The 21,205-nt window shown below is 41.8% G+C and overlaps 1 protein-coding gene across 5 annotated transcripts in view; it reads left to right on the top strand.

The window, feature by feature from the left end:
- Positions 1 to 21,205, top strand: part of Rcd1 (Reduction in Cnn dots 1) — a 75,174-nt gene that overhangs the window by 34,466 nt on the left and 19,503 nt on the right. For all 5 annotated transcript variants that reach the window (XM_045736952.2, XM_045736955.2, XM_069326295.1 and 2 more), the window contains exons 10-15: positions 363 to 499; positions 5,286 to 5,434; positions 7,061 to 7,208; positions 8,946 to 9,198; positions 12,673 to 12,873; positions 16,377 to 16,594. In XM_045736952.2, the coding sequence (XP_045592908.1) occupies positions 363 to 499; positions 5,286 to 5,434; positions 7,061 to 7,208; positions 8,946 to 9,198; positions 12,673 to 12,873; positions 16,377 to 16,594 (1,106 nt within the window). The remainder of the gene's footprint in view (positions 1 to 362; positions 500 to 5,285; positions 5,435 to 7,060; positions 7,209 to 8,945; positions 9,199 to 12,672; positions 12,874 to 16,376; positions 16,595 to 21,205) is intronic.

The raw sequence follows: 21,205 nt of genomic DNA, 5'->3' as shown, positions 1-21,205 counted from the left end.
TTACCTTCATTGTTGTCATTATTGCTCCTTCACTCTTGCTGTCATTGTCATTTCCCTCATCACTGTTGTTGCTGTCATAAGCCTCATCATAGTTGTAATTTCCATTGCCCTCAGCATTATATTGTTAAGCCATTCACCATTTTCATTGGATGAAAAAGCTCTCATTCTGAGAGTAATGAATCTTGTTCCATTCAGTATTTTAAACAGTTTATTGAAAGATAAAAATATTTCTGGATTCTAACAGTATTTTTGTTAAATTTCTGCTTATTCGAAATACAATAAAAAACATTATTATTTACCTACAGAAATGAGATAAAATGTTTATGTATGCATTGTATGTATATATTATGTTAAACCTACAGATAGCAATGAAGCGAGCACAGTTTTGGAGCAGATCTTGAGTGAGGTGCGCGCCCGTGTGCTGGAGTGCAAGAGCCAGTATCCCATCAGCCCGATAGTGCTCCTTGGCTGGGGTATTGGTGCCGTTATTGCCTGCCACGTAAGCATAGCTAGTTTTTCTCTTGCTCTCTTTGCTTGCTATGTAAATGTGTGTACCAAGGCAATTCTGTGGTAGTTGATACAGTTGTAGTACAGTCTGAGGTCAAACTTTTCAGATGGCTATTTTATCCACATGCTGTTGCCTTTTTCAGTCCATGATCAGCCAAGCTTTGACAGCTGCTCGTGTACCTTTCGTGCAAGTTGGACAGGTTTATTCTTTTTTTATGATCTCCAGCCCTTGGCCGAGGACAGTATACGGTTGCATAGTCTTGTGGTGTTTCCAGAGTAATGTCTACATAGGCATTATTGTAGCGCATGAGCTCCATTCATCAAAACACTGGAAATAATGACGTATTTCGAGATCCTTTTGTCTCCTGACATCTTGACATTCATTCAGGACATAGTGTCATATGGCAGAGAATATGGCAAACAACCCAAACACCTAGTCAGTGACATGCAAGTTAATTGTTAATCATTAAACTACAGGTCACATTAGCACTTTCGCATTCTGGGCATGCACCTGCCAGACTAACCCAAGGTGGTCCGGGCATTTCCCACAAGGGCGCTGTAACACTGAAATGTGTATACTCTCTTCAGTTTTTTCACCTCAATTTTCGCTGTATGTCGTTCATTTTGGTATCAAAATGTTCACAATAAAATTCCCTACCGGAGTATGTGCATATAAGGTTCAAAAGCCCAGCATGCCACCTGCACCAAACCCAGAAATCGGCCAAGCGTTACCCATGAGCGCGCAAGAGCAATTCAATGTGTATTCTCTTTTCACATTTGTCACCTCAATTCTCGTGCTATGTCTTTCATTTTGGTATCAATTTGTTTGCAATAGAATTCCTTATATGCATATGAGGTCCAAAAGCCCGTTGCGCCCCATCTGCAGCAAAGCCAAAGGTCGGCTGAGTGTTATCCTTGAGTGAGCATCCATTGGCACACCCGCAACACCTGGTCACAAATGTATTTACTCTTTTCAATTTCTCACCACAATTTTCACCTCGGGTTGCAATAGAATGGGAAGACGTTGGCACACATTTTTAAAACCAGTTCCATAAAGATTGGATAAAAACTTGAATTTTAACATTTTTTAATTTTTGACGTCGCCTACGTCCCTAAGAAATATTCGCAGAGTTATTTGTGGACGTCATCTCCGTCCCCTAAGGAACGAAAGTATTAATTGACATATATGGGTCCCTAGGATCACACGGCAATGAATATAAATTGTCAATTTAACATCTGGACAAAATAATTAGTACAGAGCAAGGATATGAATAATGTTTACAGTCCATAGTGCCTTGCCACGTGACTAAAAAAAAATCTGCTCTCCTCTGTAGGTAAAGAGACATTGTAGGACTGTCATGCTTCAAGCTATTTCTTTCGGAGTTCCAGATTCCAAACTGTTGCATTCACAATGTGGAAAAACCAAGTATTAAATGTAATGAAATGCTTCTTTCTGGATGAGCCCTGGGTGGTCAGTTTAGCCTACTGGGGACCAGAGCCAAAACCTAGTTCTCCCCCCTCACAGAGACACAGAGAGTGAGTGACAAGCGTCCACCACACCAGAAAAACATCCAGAAAGTCTGAGAACCTTTACAGACAACTGGATGGATAACAAAGTCCTAAGTCTCGAAATTGCCAAACAACTATGCAAGTGATTCATACAGCATAGTGTGTGAATCAAATGGCACCACCAGGTAGCCCAGGTTCTGCACACAGCCAAGCCCATTGACGAACTGACAAACCTGGTAGGGAGGGAGTGAGAGAGCCACAGGGGCTCATCCAGAAAGAGGCATTTCAATATGTTCAATGTTTGGTTTCTGTTGGCTCCATGAAGCTAACTATCCATAGAGAACAAAAACAGGACTTACCAGGGAGGAGAGGCAGGATGCACTTGGACAAAGAAGAAAATCCAAGCTAGGAGACACAGCCCAAAGCAGCACATGACCATCTGAGACCAGGAATATTAATTAACCAAATTCCCAGCCACTGGAACCCCTAATCCCGAATATCAGAACTGGATATGTTGGCGAAGATGGAGACCAGTGCAGCGTACTTGCAAACATTATGGGCCCCAAGGGTAAACTGCAGGCTGGCTAGATCTGATGACTGTGGACGATTTGTGGACTACACGCCTTGGAACCGTGTCAGTTAAAAAGCTGGCCTCTGAAAGCTGGCAAACTTATCGTTTACAAGAAAAGGGGGAGAAGGTTACAAACAAACTGCCCACCAAGGCTGAAGGAACAAAAATCCCACCTTCACAGAAGAGCTTGAAACTCGCCAACCATACAGCGAGAAGCAAGAGCCAATGAAAAGACAGTGTTGAGAAAAATATTGTTACCTGAAGAGGAAACCATAAAACAAGGCAAGGAGAGGAAGAGAAGCAATTGGTCAATAGGCCAGGATGGCTCAGGAGGTGCATGAGCTAGCTGAAGATGGAAAACCCATGAGAGAAATTGTAGAACAGCATCCATGAAATTCACTGGATTGTGTGATTGTTTGTCACTGAACACAAGTAACAGCTGCTCTGCCAATGTCAAGTGATAAGAGGTGACAGAATATGACATGAGATGCTGATCTAGAAATAACCAAGACAAAGTAGACAGGACAGCCTTGACCAAAACTGAAAAAAGATGCCAAAGAGACAGTTACTTGTAAAACAAGCATGAGGCAATCTTAATATTGCCGCTGGGAGAAAAGATGCAGGTGGGAAACCAACAAACCAGTCACCTACTCGCCATACAAATAGTGATACACATGTCAAAACTCTAGATGCATAGAAGCTTGAAGTTTGAACCAGTGAAATACATTGCAAGCCGATGTTTCTTAACTCCTTCAGTTTTCCTCTTAGCATCTTCTGTTACTTAGCTCCTTGAGCATTTTTTCCACTTCATCTCTAGACAACTCTAATGCTTCTTTACTTGCAGCATCCCTCTGTATTCCTTATGTTGTTTTCTAGCAACCCGTTCTCGCAAATTTAAAAAGTCAATATTGACTTATTAAATATGTGCATAGGTGACATACTTAACATAATAGTTTCCCTTGAAAAGCTTCATAGAAAACACCGACCTTACCTAACCTACTTAGTATGTTAAGATAAGCATCTTATTGCTTCGTAATTACAATTATTACCTAACCTATACCTATAATAGGTTAAGTAACAATTGTAATTACAAAGCTATAAGATGCTTATTTTAACATACTAAGTAGGTTAGGTAAGGTCGGTGTTTTCTATGAAGCTTTTCAAGGGAAACTATTATGTTAAGTATGTCACCTATGCACATATTTAATAAGTCAATATTGACTTATTAAATTTGCAAGAACGGGTTGTCTCTAGAATTCTTATTATGTCTGGTTCTCTGAAAATTTCTTTCTACACAAACACAATTTTAGAACTGTTCGTTTAATATTTCACACATTTCCTTTTCATTTTCTGAAATTGAAATTGAAATAAGTTTATTGAGGTTAAAATACACACAAAGGGATGAGGTAGCTCAAGCTATTCTCACCTTGTTCAGTACATTGTGTTAATATATATACATGTACACGCATCACAAACAATAAACATATTACCAAACAGTCTGAGAGATAAACATATACATTTCCTCCTTTACACAAGTAGTATGGTATCAGACATACACATAAATACTTTTATGACCTAGGTATACTGTATAGACAATTTGCACTGAATATTATCCTTTACCTCCAATTTGCTTCTTATAAATTTATAGAATAGGCCTGGTTTTGTTTTACATTTGTCTACTATCCCATTTTCTCATTAATCCCATTGCTATCTCATTATCTCAATGAGATATCCCATTCTCAAAATTTCTTTCTGCCTCTCTCCTCGATGTTATGTACTGTAGTTATTGTGCATCTTTGTATTGCTGGTATGTATGAGGGTTTGGCCTCTTGCTATGTTGGTTCCATTTTTGTGTCTTTTGGTCTCTGGCCCCCTCAAACAATTTCTGTTGAATCGGTCCTGTTTCCTAGTTCTTCATTTCTGTTTTGGTATAGATTTTTGGTGCCTTTTTCATATATTTCACAAAACTTTGACATATATCCTTGCCTAACAGCAAAGTCTTTCCAATCAAATTCCTTAGAGATTTCTAAGTTCCCCCATAATGTCTTGTGTCATCCCTTATTGCATCATCTTTACTTGCAACATGCCTTATGCACCTTCTTTACTTGCAGCATCCCTTAGCACTTTAGCGTCCTAATATCCACCAGACAAGGGTTAAGCAAACACAAGTCACTGAATGTAATATATTATATACCTGTACAAACTTGAGGAGGGTGTGAGGGAGAACCTGGTCTCGTGTTCATCTGCTGCCCGTAGCATTTGGGCTGGTCGGTTGTCTCCCACCAGCTCATCTGCAATTTTCCCTGATATCTGCCATGTTGTAGGGGGATAGTGAAGTCACTACAGCATCTTCTTTACTTGCAGCATCCCTTAAGCACCTTTACTTGCAACATCCCTTATGCACCTCCCTTTATTTGTATCACTTGTGCATCTTCTTGCAGCAACCCTTACATACCTTCTTTACTTGCTGCATCCTTTATATACCTTCTTTATTTGCAGCATCCTTTATGTACCTTCTTTACTTGCAGCATTCCTTGTGCACCTTCTTTAGTTGCCGCATTCCTTACGCAACTTTTTACTTGCAGAATCACCAATCATCTTTCCCTTTCCCCGTTCCTTTAACCATGACTAGATTGTCATTATACATAATTCAAAGCATTCCTTCTGATATGTTAATTTTTTTGTTGCCTATACATAGGTGTCCATGCTGGAGACAGTGGCAGCCAATATTTGTCTGGGGTTCCCCATGACTGGTGCATCTGGCAAGCGAGGGGAGGCTGATGATCCACTCCTTGACTGCCGAACCCCGACCTTGTTCATTATTGGCGAGAAAGCTGCAAATGCCAAGTGAGTTCAGTACAGCACATTAGATTTTACAGTACTGTATATTATATATGTGCATGTAATGACAAATAACTACATTTCCGAATAAGTTCATATGTTGCTCAACAATTTTGACTTTAACCTGCAGTGCACATCATAACCAGTCTTGTTTCTAAGCTTATCATAAAATTTAAAACTCACAATCCCGTTTCTTTCGGCTTTGGTGAAGTAACTCCAGGAAGCCGTAGGGGCTTCCGTAGGGGAGAAAGAAAAACCAAAAAACCAGCGTTGAATGTAATGAAATGCTATTTTCTGGGTGAGTACCAGAGGCTCCCTCTGGAAGCAACCCTCCCTCCCTCCCTCCGGTTGGCGGTTCCACATATTTTGATATCCGGCCTCAGAACTGGGGGTGTGGATCACCGGCGCGGGGTTCTAGGGGCTCCCCTTTCCCCCTCCCGGGGAGGGGGAGCTGTGCAGACATGCAGCTCGTGTGATGTCATGCTCGTTTGCTCATTTTCATTTGGGGAGTTCTGTCCATTCATTTGTCTATTTTCGTCGTTTTAACCAGGATAGGGGTTTGTTTTGGGGCGCATACCTTTCTGGGTGCCTGTCCTGGTCGATGGCAGATATAGAATGCTCTAAAATCACATGTACATTTCTATAGACCATTGCTCCTCGTGCCTGTCCAAGGGGGCCAGGTTCTGGCTCGTGGTCCCCGGTAGCCCTAGAACTCCACCCACATCGACTGAAGCCAAAGTTAGGGATATTCATATCAGCCTGGATAGCTCCTGGAAGCCTCTGGGACTCGCCCAGAAAATGGTGTTTTATTACATTCACCACTGTTTTGGGGCACTTGCTTTTCTGGGTGCCTGACCCGGCCAATGGCAGACATAGAATGCTTCTAATCACACGAGGGTTTCTATAGGCCATTGCTCCTCGCGCGCCTCTACGGAAGCTAGGTTCTGGCTCATGGTCCCTGGTAGGCCTAAGAACAATTGTTTGACTGATGCCAGGGTTTAATACATTCATATCAGTCCAGATAGCTCCGGAAAGTCTCCGGGTCTCGCCCAGAAAATGGCGTTTCATTACATTCAACGCTGGTTTTTTTGTTAGCTTCTGCTGGCATTCTAAAATTTTGTTTTGGTGGTGTCCTGGTCAACACACTCCACAGAACAAAGATGACTTGCCATTCCTTATATACAGTTTCTGTCATTTATATCTGACACTACAAAATGCTGTACAGTCAACTACTGGAGCTGGATGCACAAGTCTTGTAGGTACATGATGAGTACCGTGGTTACTATTTGCAAGCATTGTGTGTTTCAGGGCTATCACCAGTGCTGTATAATAATCCTATAATAATACTGTAATAAAATATAAGCTTTTCATTATAAAATAAACATTTATTATTATTTAAATAATGTACTTTTATGATAAAGTCTTTAGGGTAGGGTGACATTATTGTTGGGCATGTATCTGGGGTGATGCAGGATGCTAGTTTGATCCCACTGCCTTACTCCAAAGATTTTTTTATATACTGTATATTTTATCATCTTATTATGTTTTCATTGTAATAATGTACTTTTATCTTTGTTTAAGTATAAATGCCTTATGCAGATATGTTAATGTAGGTGTGCATTTTGTTTATAGTGTGGATGATGTGGAGGACCTGCGTGTGCGCCTGCGTGCAGAGACTGGCCTGGTGGTTGTTGGGGGGGCCGACTCTCACCTTCGTTTATCTTGCCAGAAACGCCATTTCGAAGGTGTCACTCAATCAATGGTTGATCGATGCATAGTGGTAAATATTTATTTTTGTTTTATAAATTGTTTCCCCCATTATTAAAGAAAAAATGTTGTTGTATTTATTAATCTAATGCTCTTGACATTTTGTGTGAAAAATCCAATATGATAAAGATGTAGAAAACAGTTCAATTAAAATCTAAGTACAGTATGCCTTCATCTTAAACCAGATACCTTTGTAATGAACAAACTGACAAACATGGAAAGAAAAAGTTATAATGAAGCACGGAGTCTCAAAACAACATGGGTTAATGTAGGCCATCCTCAGAGCAAATCCATTACCACGAGAACCCCCCCCCCCTTTCCCCTTCAAATCACCTGGATAGTTATCTAGATACAGTGGAACCTTGGTACTCGAATTTAATTGGTTCCTGTGGGTGGGGTCGAGTGCTGATCTGTTCTGTGATCTGTGAAACAATTTTTTCCCATAAAGAATAATGTAAATTGGATTAATCTGTTCTAGACCACAAAGATAAATATATTAATGCAATAAATAAATAAATGAAATACATGCTAATACAGTATATACACCTTACCTTCACTTAGGAGAGATGATGACATGTGGAAGGTGGTGAGGGAGAGATTCTTTGGCAGGGGAGCCCCCTACCATTATCACAGCTGGGTCAGAGGGATATTTTTCAAGAAAACTTTCCACTTCCCCATTTTGCACACATTTCTTTTATTAGAGAACTAGATGTAGGCATACCAAACTCGGTAGCAAGAACAGACACGCGGGCAGTACTTTCATGAGTTCTTTGAGTTCTTTGAGTTCTTTTTTCATCTCAATTATGGTTCTAACTACTTTTCTTTTTGCTTGGCTCTTATGATTAATTTTCTTAGGTGACATGGTGACTTATTTACACTAAGAATATAAAAGATATCCAAGATTAAAGTATAGTGGGTTGTGCACTGAACGACTGCTATGGCAAAATTGACGCATCAGAGATGCGAGTTCACGTGCGTGGCCAGCAAACTGACGAGTACCGAACATGAACACAGCATCTGAGTGCTAAAATGTTCGAGTTGGGAGCTGTTCGAGTACCGAGGTTCCTCTGTACGGGTATTTGTGATGGTCTGAAAACATATTACAGTTCCAGTAATAGTTAGTCTTCTTGTAAACTGGCAAGTGAACCTTTGTCCTAAATGGAGATTATTCTCAAGTTATAACTTTACTATACTAAAATTAGTTGGTTTAAAATATAAAAAGTGTAGGCTGAAAAAGTTTTCTACGGAGAAGCTCTGTAAACAGAATTTCCGGGTACACTTTAATAGTTATCAAATTCCAATATATCACATTATCATTAATAATTCACCAAATTAATTAAACCAAACCTAACCTTAAATAAAGTAACCTTAACCTAAAGTAACCCATGGAAAGAGTAGATAAGAGCACTAATTACGTAGTCCTTCCCAATCCATTCCGTTGAGCTATTTCCTTCCTAAGGACAGGTTGGTTAATGTTTGGCATTACTGAATATACTGTACAAAAGTATATAAATATTACAAGATAAATCATATTTTTTTATCAAGTATTTTTATAAGTACAGAATAGAAAATTTTAGGGTTGCCAATACCATATTAAAGAGCCCAAACTACACAGTAAAAATCAATTATATAGGTTTTTTTCCTATGTGAGGAACATGCATTGTTTACAGCTATTACAGAAACTGTTTTAGAGGCTAGTTGTTGAGGACAAGCTTCCTTATTTATTTCTAATAGGCATTTTTTCTTGTAGGATGAGATTGGAGACTTCTTGTGTCATCTGTTAAGCGGAGGCTCGGCAAATTCGCTGTATTCAACAAATCCTTCCCAGAGCCAACATGTTATGTCCTCTACTGTCTTCCCTCAAACATCTCTTTCATCATCATTCACAAATCCTCTGCCTCCAAAGTCTCAACGCAAGGAAGGCGTAAGGAAACGAAAGGTATCGACGGGATGTTTGTTGGATGGTTCAGCACCCCCTTCTCCTGCAAAGCTCTCCCGACCAAGTAAGAGGAATTTGGCCTGTGTTCATAAGCTTTCAGGTATTGTCACAGGTCATGTGATAATGTAAACTTTGTAAATATCATGTAAGGTGACTTTGGCTGAACATACAAATATAACACAAGAAGAAATGAAACTGCAGGGTTATGGTGGAGTGAAACATTTATTTCTCTTTAAACCTAAAAAAGTGTAGTTCTTAATCCCCTGACACATGCCAAAAGTAAGGAAAACCGTAATTTTGGGCGATTGCCACCATTTTTGGGGCCAGCAACCACTCAAAAAGGCCATTACTTGCCACTCACTGGTGCTAAAGACGATTTATGGCTCTTAATTTGCAGAATTCTCATGTGTCTTTGTCATAAGAACTTTTTCTCTATACAAGAAAAAGTTATTGGCAAAAATCTATTTTGGTGAGTACTGGCATTGGTAAAAAGTGAAAATCACCTTCCATCACTGAAAGATTTGTCATACATCATAACTTCATACACCTACTATTTAATGAGTAACATTTCCTCACCACCCTATTTACTTTTTGTGGAGAATTTAAAATGTAATGTGGGTAGTTACTCATGGCGTGTGGGTTTTTATTTAACCAAAACTATTCCCAGGAGGCCTAAAAACTGGCTGCTGGATGGCCATTGTCTTCCACAGAAGTTCATCCTCCATTTAAAATCTGTATGGATGACTATCCACCTTACAATTGATTGGTGCTTATGAAAATTGGATTTTGGTATCAGATATATGTATGTTTGTAAGATCAGATATAAGTTTGTGAGATGTAATTTTTGGCAAAACAGTCCATCTATCCCTTTAAAACCAGAACTTGTGCCGACACCTCGGTCACCAACTTCACATCTCTCACAGACTGGTTGTGGCATGGGTGGTTGAACTGTAAAGGTTTCATTTGGTATTGCATAGGCAACGTATTGAAGTCTTTACTGTGTATAATGTATATACATTGTGTGCTCACCTATTTATTGTTGCAGAACCGAGCATTGGCTCTTGCATCCCACCTTTCTACCCGCCAGTTGTTTACGGCAATGACTTCTGTCCTATTTCCCTATCATATCTAGTTTTAAAATGATAAAGATAGTTTGCTTCCACAACCTGCTCCTTAAGTTCATTCCATTTTCTTACTACCCTCATGCTACAGGAAAACTTGCTAACATCTCTATGATCCATCTGAGTTTCCGGTTCCACCCATGTCCCCTTGTTCTATTAGTATTAACTGTGAACATTTCGTCTATTTCCACTCTATCAATCCCCCTAAGTATTTTATGTTTCTATCATATACCCTTGAGATTTTTTAAGATTTTCTTCTACCTCCTTGTCCATCAAACCCTGAAAGGCAGCAACTCCATTTGTGACATCAAATGGTATCCTTCAGAAGTGATACAGCCTCCTGTCAGCTTCAAAAGCTATGTACTTCTTGTCAGATTCATTGATTGGAACTTGATGATAAGAACTCAGTCAAATGTAGAAAACACATTGTAATTTGCAAGATTATTGACCATGTCATCTATTCTTAGCAGTGGATAAGCATCTAATTCTGTGTATTGGTTAATGGTCTGAGAATAATAAATGCAAAGTCTCTTGGATTGTACCTGAATGGAGTTCCCCGGCCTAGGGCCAGGCTTGACTTGTGAGAGCTTGGTCCAACAGGCCTTGGAGTGGCCCGTAGGCCCACATATCCACCATTGCCCGGTTGGTCCGGCACTTCTTGAAGAAAACTGTCTAGTTTTCTCTTGAAGATGTCCACGTTTGTTCTGGCAATATTTCTTATACTCGCTGGGAGTATGTTGAACAACTGTGGACTTCTGATGTTCATACAGTGTTCTCTGATTGTGCCTATGGCACCCCTACCTTTCACTGGTTATATTCTGCATTTTCTTCCATATCGAATGTTGTTACTTTCTGTGTAGATTTGGGACCTGACCCTCCAGTATTTTCAATGTGTATATTATTTGATACTGTATCCCTCTCATTTCCTTTCTAGGGAGTACATTTGAAGAGCTTTGAGACAATCCCAATAATTTAGGTGCTTTATTGTGTGTGTGCTGTATACAGGTACCTCATTGATTCGCCTTACTGCTCTGCACTACGCGTCTGGTCTTTCTAATGCATGTGTATCACCATTTATTTGGTGATCAGGTGGCTTCTTTGAAGGTGTCCCACCTGCGGTATTCCTAGCAGCAGTATGAAGTTTTAGAAGCAAGAGTTAGAACGTCATGCAGAGCACTTTACACTGCCTATGTAAGACCAGTCTTAGAGTTTGCAGCCCCATCATAGAGCCCCCACCTAAAGAAACACATTAGGAAACTAGAAAAGATAAAAAAAAAATTGTGATGAGGCTAGCCCCAGAGTTGCATGGGATGATATTTGAATTGCGACTGAAGGTACTGAACTTGACGACGTTAGAAAAAAGGAGGAAACGGGGAGATATGGTAGCAGCATACAAAATACTTAGGGGGAATTGACAGAGTGGAAATAGACAAAATGTTCACACGGAATACCAAGTGACCAAGGGGACATGGGTGGAAGCTGGAAACTCAGATGAATTATAGAGATGTTAGAAAGTTTTCTTTTAGCGTGAGAGTAGTGAGGAAATGAAATGCACTAAAAGAGCAGGTTGTAGAAGCAAACTATTCATAGCTTTAAAACTAGGTATGACAGAGGAGGACAGGAGTCATTGCTTTAAACAACCGAAGGCAAGAATGGTGGGATTCAAGAGCCAATACCTGATTCTACAGGCACAAATAGGTGAATAAAGACACATGCATGCGAGTTCTTACATTATTGTAAGGCCACTAGTACCCATAGTATTTTGGGCAGGTAATTCAAATTTTCCCTGAAATACGTCACACCAAATCGTTTAACAACAAGGCATCCATTCACTGCTGGGTGAACATAGGTGTACAGTTATGGATTAATGTCTAGTCACTCCTCCCCAGCCAGGATATGAACCCAGGCCAAATCGCTTGCAAAGTGCGGGGCGAGTGTTTTACAACTGTGCCACATGGACTTCTTCTCTTCACCCTTTCAATTGCTGTCCCCCACTTTTTTCCATCCTTCTAATTTGCCCTTAATTGTATTCCTCTATCCACTTCTTCTGTTTGGTCATCTCATATTCCCATTTTATGTCCAATAATAATTTTTTCATTCCAGGATCATCTCCCTGATCCAAAGTTTGCCCATCTCTTCACATTACCTCATAGCTTTCTCCACAATCCTATCAACTACCCCTATTGTGAGTTCCTCCATGCTGCTCTTGATGTAGTTAATCTTCCTGTGTCAGTCATTGTACAGTAGACTTTCTTAAACAGAATGCGTGCCAATAACCTTACCCCCTCCTGTGTGTGTGTGTGTGTGTGTGTGTGTGTGTGTGTGTGTGTGTGTGTGTGTGTGTGTGTGGCACATGTTGATGGGTGTAATTTCTATTATTTATTCTTCATGCTTAGCAGTGTCATGAATTTTTTCAGGTACTCCAATCAGCATGAGTGGAAGTAATGTTAAGATACCGGTGGGTGTATCAGCTCTCTCCTCTCCTGGAATAGCATATAGTGTGGGCGAGTCTACCTTGAGCACCCCATGCTCATCGCCCTTCCAAGCAAATGCTCATTCCTCCCCTTTGAGCGAGTGTTCCTCCCTTTCCAACTCGTGCACACCCAGATCATCTGGAGGTAATTTGCCAATTTTGTCTTTCATCTTTACTATGCTTAGATGTGGTAAAAGTAGGAAGTACTATAGGCCCTCAACAACCTGGTTTCATTGGACAAAATCCTATCTGTTAAAGAGTGTGTTGCTTCGCAAGATTTGTCCACTGTTGCATAGGTGGCTCGTGAACAGTCGGGCAGGATGATATTCAAGCACCACCACTGGAGGGGCCAACTGGTGGCTGCTCCTTGCTAACTGCACCGAGATGGCTCCACAAGACAAAGTGGAAAAATGACTAAGGGAGTTAGGAAGAAATAAAGCAGTTGAATCAAATGGGAGTTTCATCTTGTTCAGAGAAAATGTGCAGCTGAGCTGAACATTCCACTTCAATTGATATTCCAGATATCTTTGAGTACAGGCATCCTGGCAGATATATTTAAAAAGTCAAACATAGTTCCAATCTTCAAAAATGATAGCAGAGAAAACCCTGCTTGATACTTGGTTGATGGGGTTCTGGGAGTTCTTCTACTCCCCAAGCCTGGACCAAGCCCAGGCTTGAAAATTATAGACCCATATCATTGACAAGTGTGGTAGACAAAACATTAGAACATTTTTTTTTTTTTTTTTAACAAATGGATTGAATACCTGGGGAGAAATATTGTAATAAGACAGTATGTTTTTAAACAGGAAGATCTGTGGAACAAATCTACTGTACTTAGCTTTTATGAAGGAGCCACAGAGATTCTACAGGAAAGAGATGATTGGGTTGACTGTTTATCTGGACCTAAAAGACCAGTGTTGAATGTAATGAAATGCCAATTTCTGGGTGAGCCCCAGTTGCTTCATGTAGCTAGGAGATGAAAATGTGTGTTCTACTAGGTGCCATCAGTCGCGTAGTTCTCTGGAGATTGGAGACCCAGGGCCAGAACCTGGTCCCTCTCTCAGACATGCAGGGAGCCGTCGCATTTGTATATCAAGTTATTCATTTATGCCACCACCAAGGGAAAGCACCCAGAAAGTCAACGAGATAAAACAAACTGTAGCTGGCTACTTCCTACACCTGCAGACTCTAAAATGGCCATAGAACTTCCTCTAACTATATATACAAACGACTGAAAGAGTTATGAACTAGCGCTCGCTCATTTGCCCCATCTTTCCCCTTGTTTGTGGGGGGGGGAGGGGGAGCAAGCTACTGCTCACAAGCCTCTCCACCAGCAGCTCGACGAATGATGTAAGAACCCGAGCCCCTGGGAGAGGGCTGGCGACGGGGAGTCACTGGGGCTCACTCAAAAATTGGCATTTCATTACATTCAATACTGGTTTCCTGGGGGAGGGGAGCCCCTTGTGGCTCCCTGTAGCTTTCTACCCACAGAGAGGAGAAGGGAGGAAAACCAGGGAGGAGGAAGATCAAATGAGAATCAATTGCAGGCACCACACCGAAGTAGAGATGGTCAGTGTAGACAGCCGACCCAAAGTCTCTGGGCCTCAAGTAGCTCTTGAGGCCCAAAACCCTGTTCAACAACCAGAACCCCTGCGCCCGAATGTCAACTTGACGTACTAGCAAAATAGTCCAAGAGGGCGGCAAATTTGTGAACATGATGGGCAGGCCTGACAGCTGAGTGGACAGCGCTTGGAATTCGTAGTCCTGAGGCTCCGGGTTCGATCCCCTGTGGAGGCGAAAACAACTGGGAAACATTTCTTTCACCCTAATGTGCCTGTTCACCTAGCAGTAAATAGGTACAATTATGAGAGGTAACATCACATGCTGGGCACTTACTTCTAATGGTAAACATACCACCATAGAAGTAACATTTCGTTTTGGCGGTGTAGACAGTGACTAGTGTGTGGTTCTCATGGTCTAGTTCTTTTTTCTTGAGGGGGGCGGGGGGTGTTGAATAGGTGCGACTATCGCAGCAGTGTGTGCACTTGATGCAGAGTAAGCATCAGCGTTACTCGAGGTCACGTGAGTATGCCTGATTGTAGGCACTGTGCAAGTTCAGTGTCTTGTTCTCCAGAAGGTGCTGACAAATGGGTAGTGAGGAAATACCATTGATGACAGCATCATCTTGAGATCTTGAGGTTATCTTGAGATGATTTCGGGGCTTTTTAGTGTCCCCGCGGCCCGGTCCTCGATCAGCCCTCCACCCCCAGGAAGCAGCCCGTGACAGCTGACTAACACCCAGGTACCTATTTTACTGCTAGGTAACAGGGGCATAGGGTGAAAGAAACTCTGCCCATTGTTTCTCGCTGGCGCCTGGGATCGAACCCAGGACCACAGGATCACAAGTCCAGCGTGCTGTCTGCTCGGCCGACCGGCTCCCTGGATCTCCCTTCATGGATCAGCTCTTCACGATACTCTTCTGCAGTAACTGGTTTCAAATTACAATCTTTGCTGATTTTATGTAGTTCTCTCAAAAAATCACCGAGCACACTCAATGTAATGTAGATGTGGTATTTTCAAAGGTTGTAGTCCTCGATAAATTCAAATTTGCAGCCGACATAAGGAAAAGAAAGGTAGTGATTCAATTGCATAAATCTTTGGTGTGCCCCTATTTGGATTACTGTATCCAAGCATGAAGACCACATCTTCAGAAGGACATAGCTGCTCTGGAGAAAGTGCAACACCAGGCAACAAAAATCATTCCAGAGCTAAGTCAAATCATGTATCAGGAGCGGTTGATGGCCACATGACTAACAGCACTGCAAACCAGGCATGACAGGGCAAATCTCATTGAAACTTTTAAAATACTGAACGATTTGGAGGATGTTGATCTGGAAATTTTTTCAAAAGGTCAGATGTAGCGGAAACAATAAACAATGGTTTCAAGCTCAACAAGCCACAATGTAGGATTGAGAACAGGAGATGCTTTTTTACCCACAGGGTTATAAACCCCTGGAACCGCCTAACCACGGAAGCTGTAAATGCCGAAACTATTAATTTTTACAGTACAGTACTGTACAATTGGAAAAGATCATCAAAGCAAATGGGGGGGAGGAGGACTTCGACAAGCCGCCGGCTTCTTGGCCTCATCGAGGCCACTAGTATTAGTGGATCTCGGGTAAACTCAAGTAAATAATTAATACAGTGTGTGATAATTCACCAAAGTTCTGAGTTTGTCTGGAGCATTTTCTCCACACTCGGCCGTTTTCAAACATGCATTGTCAATGCTTCCACTCTTTGGCTGCTGTAGATGAGTTAGGGGCAATATCCCAACTGTTGGCCTTAGTAGCCTGTTCATGGTAGACAATTAAATTAGTCAATTAAATTGACCAAATCTGGGTAAAGGTAAAAAATATACAGTACTGTACTTGATTTCAGTTTCCTCAGCTTCAATTAACATATACCTACATGATACCTGAAATAACACAAATCAAAGGTATCAGGAGGGAATTACAAAATCATAGTATTGAACTCTACAACAAGAACAAATGAATAAGATATTTTTGCAAATATCACAGGTTTTTTCTATTGTTTTTGAATGACGGGTTGTGATGCAGTTGTGCTGAATTGTTGTATTATCGTCCACAGGGACCTCTCAGGCCTCCCCAAGTACTTCATTAAAGCGCAAGTACACACGTAAAGCAGAGTCTCGTCGTTACCCCAAAATGAGGAGTCTCACTACAGATCTTTCAAGTGGCCTTTCAGCATTCTCTGCAACCCTCACCTCACCCCTCTTGTCTACTGTGAGCTCTGGAACTGCTCTGGGAACCAACTTTGTAGAAGATTCATTACCTATTCAGCCCAAGGTAGGCATCAGACCTTATCCATAGCATCTAGAAGTTTTGCTAAATGTTAATTAAAATTTGATGACGCTACAATTGCTTTGATGAGGCATGAGTGTCGTAGCCTTGATCAAGTAACGTGTCTCCTCGGGGAAGAAGACTCACTCTGGTACGCACAGCTCGTGATACAGCCTTAGTCTGCCTAGTGTCTTCTCATATTGTTAGCATTGTAATTTGTAACAAAACATTGGTTGCTATTCGAGTGAGTTTTCTCTCTGTGGGTCACAATTTTCCAGTACAATACTGTATTTTGCTTCGTCTTAATATATTTTAGTTGAGTTTGTTTATTTTTTATTTGCAAGTATTTTTAATTTTCAGCTAGTATAGAAGACCTGTAGTGATTATCTTTTCCTAGGTGATGATGCTAAGATTGATTAATTTGTTTGTGGAATTATTTGTCTAGTTGTGCATTTCTCAACCCTCTTGGGCTACATATGTTCATTTTGACCACATGTCTGGACTCCAACTAAGAACCGTGTCTGTCTTGTCTACTGTATTTTGAAGTGCTTGTAACAATACCAGGTGGGTCCCATTATCTCCAAACATTGGTCAAATATTTGAGGTTCATATTAAAAATAACTGATAACATACATGGATATACAGTGGAACCTCGATTAATGAGTGGCTCTATTAACGAGTTTTTCCAGTAACGAGCAAGCTACTCGCAGCAAATTTGTCTCTATTGACGAGCTCGCCTCTATTAACGAGCAAAACCACATGGTGCTTCCTAGCATCTCGCGGGTTCTCGCAAATTCTCGGACGCTTCCGACGCCAGTGTTGTTGTTGTATCGCACACGACAAGCATCCCTCTGGATTTATTTGAGTTTTTCTTTGGGTTTTTAGTGGTTTTGCGACTACAATTTGTAACACACGAAGTCTCCAAAGAAGCTGCTTGCTAAAGATAGTGTTGTCAAGAGGAAGAAAGACACAATTACTGTGGATTTAAAGAAGGAAATTATAGCAAAGCATGAGTGTGGTGTCTGTGTGACCGATCTCACAAGGGAGTATGGCAGGTCCTCATCAACAATTTACACCATTAGTAAGGGAATGAGGAGGTAAGGGAGGATGCTGCCTCTTCCACTGAAATCAGGGAAGTGTTTGGAATGTTTGAAAAGGTGAACACATTCTTGGAAAAGCTGCCCTGATAAAGCAGTGACAACCCGGTGTGTGAAAATGTTTAATTAATTTATCACTTTGTGATAACACTGTGAAAATGTTATCACTTTGTGATAACACTTTGTGAAAGTGTTATCACTTTCGCAGGTATATGTCGCTTGAACGTGACACACTTTTTTCTCTTGAATGCACCCAAACACCGCACTCAAGCGCCTTTTGAGCAAATATTTCTATAAAATGCAATTCTTATCCGATCGACTTGGGGATTGTATACATGTTTGCCATGAAATTTCCGTTTTCTCTAATAACCACATTGCCTATTTGGGAGAACGGCATTGTATTGTATCTTTGTGGTAAGACCATTATATTGTTGACACAACGAGTGTAATCAACGTAGTTTTTTATTTGGTGCTGGTCTAACGCATCCTTGTGTGACATTTGAAATGAAATTTGGGTGAAATTCCCAAGAAGAGAGAGTCCGCCTGACTCAGAGGTGGATTCTCCTTCCACACCATAACCCCTCTCCTCCTTTCCACCTCTCCATCGTCTCCCTGAAGCCAGCAACTACTCTTCATAAGGTAAAGTAAACGTTAAAACACTACAACAAAACATTTATATTTACATGTGCAGTATTATATATACATAAAAAAAAGTCATACAAGTATGGAAGTTTTTGGGAGTGGAACGGATTAAATTTATTTCCTTTATTTTAAATGGGGAAATTTGTTTAAGACGAGTTTTCCAGGTAACGAGCTCAGTGCCAGAACGGATTAAACTCGTTAATAGAGGTTCCACTGTACTAAATTCTCATTTTTTGGGACACACAGACAGCAAAATAGAAAATTTAAGGCATAGCATGTCTTGTCGGTAATGTATTTTTCTGGGGACGTGCCAGAGATGACTTCCTAAACCTATCTTCCTGAGATTGCTCCATACCAAAAGGTTACGTCGGTCATGGATGATCTGCTTGACCTACTGGGACCAGAGTTAGAACCTGGGCACCCCCCCCCCCCCCCCCCACACACACACACACACACACACACACACACACACACACACACACACACACACACACACACACAGACTACGGGAATTAAACCTCACTTCGTTGGAAGACAGAAGAGTTAGGGGGGACATGATCACCACATTCAAGATCCTCAAGGGAATCGACAGGGTTGATAAAGACAGGCTGTTTAACACAAGGGGCACACCCACTAGGGGACACCGGTGGAAACTGAGTGCCCAAATGAGCCACAGAGATATTAGAAAGAACTTTTTTAGTGTCAGAGTGGTTGACAAATGGAATACATTAGGAAGTGATGTGGTGGAGGCTGACTCCATACACAGTTTTAAGTGTAGATATGATAGAGCCCAATAGGCTCAAGAACCTGTACACCTGTTGATTGACAGTTGAGAGGCGGGACCAAAGAGCCAGAGCTCAACCCCCGCAAGCACAACTAGGCGAGTACAACTAGGTGAGTACACACACACAGAAGCACAGGGTGCAAGTGACAATTTGCCACCCACAAGAAAAAGGCCTCCAGAAATTCAGCAAAGCCTTATAGACAACAGGAGAGTTCACATAAACGAAGTCTTGAAACAGCCAAACGACATTGCAAACAATTCACACGGAACAAAGGATTCACTCAAACTAGCTAGAAAGTGATTAATACTGTTGAACACCACCAGACGGCCTAGCCCCATCCTGCAGCTGGCTTCCATGACCAGCCGACTCTGTTACTATTGTTATGGTGGAAACTACAGCACTAATAGTGCTCCGGTCCACCAACGGTGGGCAAATTCCTTAGCTTCAGACTAAGTGCTGTCCATCCTTGGACTTTGTTCATCCTGCAGGGGGCATTTGTCTGTTGTTGACTTCCTTTATTTTAGTGTTAGCTTCACATACATGCTTAAATTCTGGCTTGTTGAGTGGGCTTGGTTTGTGTTGTGCTTCGGGCTGCATGTACTCGGGGCTTTCTTCCCTGGGTGCCCGCTAGCACAGAGTTATCTTCTCGGGTGTGTTCAGGATTTTGTCCCAGAAAAAGGCTAAGCCACCAGGGTGGAGAGCCTTGCTTTGGCTAATAGCAAGTCTTTGAGTCCTCTGTTTAGGCCCTAGACTGGGGAAACTCTTTAGTTGTGCTGGAGGTGCACTGGGGTTAACATGCTTATTTACATGGTGCACTGCAATTGACATTCATAGCCTGCTTATTTTGGATGCATTTGATGACTGTTCTTCCAGCGAGCAGCCCCAGTGTCTAGGGTTTCTGCTTGCTTAGTTGCGTTCATGCTCTGGTAATCCCCTCGTGGGTCTCTGGCATGGCCTGTTATGGATCAGCCCATCGAGCCCACCTTTAACGAGTGCAAGCTTTGGGGGGGGGGGTGTGTTCATTGTCTTTGCTACTTGACAATGATCACTCTTTCTGCCTATTCCATACTGTCTGCTGGATTGATGACACCTATGACCGAGTCCTGTGACGTTTGTTCTCACTGAGTCTCTTACCTTACTGTTTCAGCTTCAAGTTTGGAAGCTTTTTAGAGAGCTGCCACTTTGCAAGCCAGGTTTGCACAGGTTAAGCGTTCTTGACATATTGATCATCTGGATGCCCTGGAGTTGGCCCCTATAGTGTTGAGGGACCCAGAATTGGAGATGTTGGTGAGCTCCACCTGGACTAAGTCTGCACCTTCTCTTCCTTTTTCTGTGGATGTGGCTCACCTTGCTTTTGGTCTCCCCAGCCCTCTCCCTCCTGGGTCTGGCTTCAAAGAATCTGAAGGTTTCAGAGTTGTCAGCGTTTAGCTCAGGGCATAGCTCGGCCTTCTTTGAGGGTGGCCCCCCCATCCTCTTAAGACAGTGGAGGCAGTTGAGTCTTCTAGACCCACTAAGGTTTTAGGGCATTAACCTTCACAACCTTCCCCCCCCCCTCCAAACCACCACCTTGGGAAGATGCCTTTCTGCCATAGGTGTTAGGCAAGGACTTTGGTTCTGGGACCTTCATGGCAGGCTTCAAGGGCTGAGGGAAGCCGAACGAGAGCCCTTGGATGCCCTTCAACAATTTGTGGACTTTGGGCCCCTCTATGGCAGGTATTTTGTTTCACAGGTAGAATTTTACTTATCCCTCTTCTATGTATAGGTATGATCATTGCTTCTTCCCCTCAGTCTTGTTTCTGGGTCCCATTCAGTGCCTCAGAATTGCCTTATTTCCAGAGGTTTTCTTACTGCATTGTGCTAATTTTCTGAATGGTTTCCTGGTGGTGTGGCAGTTTGTCATTTGCCCTCTCCGCCTCTGTGAGGAGGGAACCAGGTTATGGCTCAGGTCTCGGTTGGTTGAACAGAACTCCTGTGATTGATGTGACCCAGTAGACAAGGAGCAATATCAATGATACAGCTTCAGAATGCCACCAAGGAGCTCTTACAGAGAAAAACTATTGCTTAAATTTAGTCTAGGGTATGAAGGCAGGTTA

The sequence above is a fragment of the Procambarus clarkii genome, chromosome 18 (assembly GCF_040958095.1).
Source record: "Procambarus clarkii isolate CNS0578487 chromosome 18, FALCON_Pclarkii_2.0, whole genome shotgun sequence".
Classification (NCBI taxonomy): Eukaryota; Metazoa; Arthropoda; class Malacostraca; order Decapoda; family Cambaridae; genus Procambarus; species Procambarus clarkii.
The sequence above is the reverse complement of the archived record's forward strand: the minus strand, read 5'-3'. Positions and strand labels throughout refer to the sequence as shown.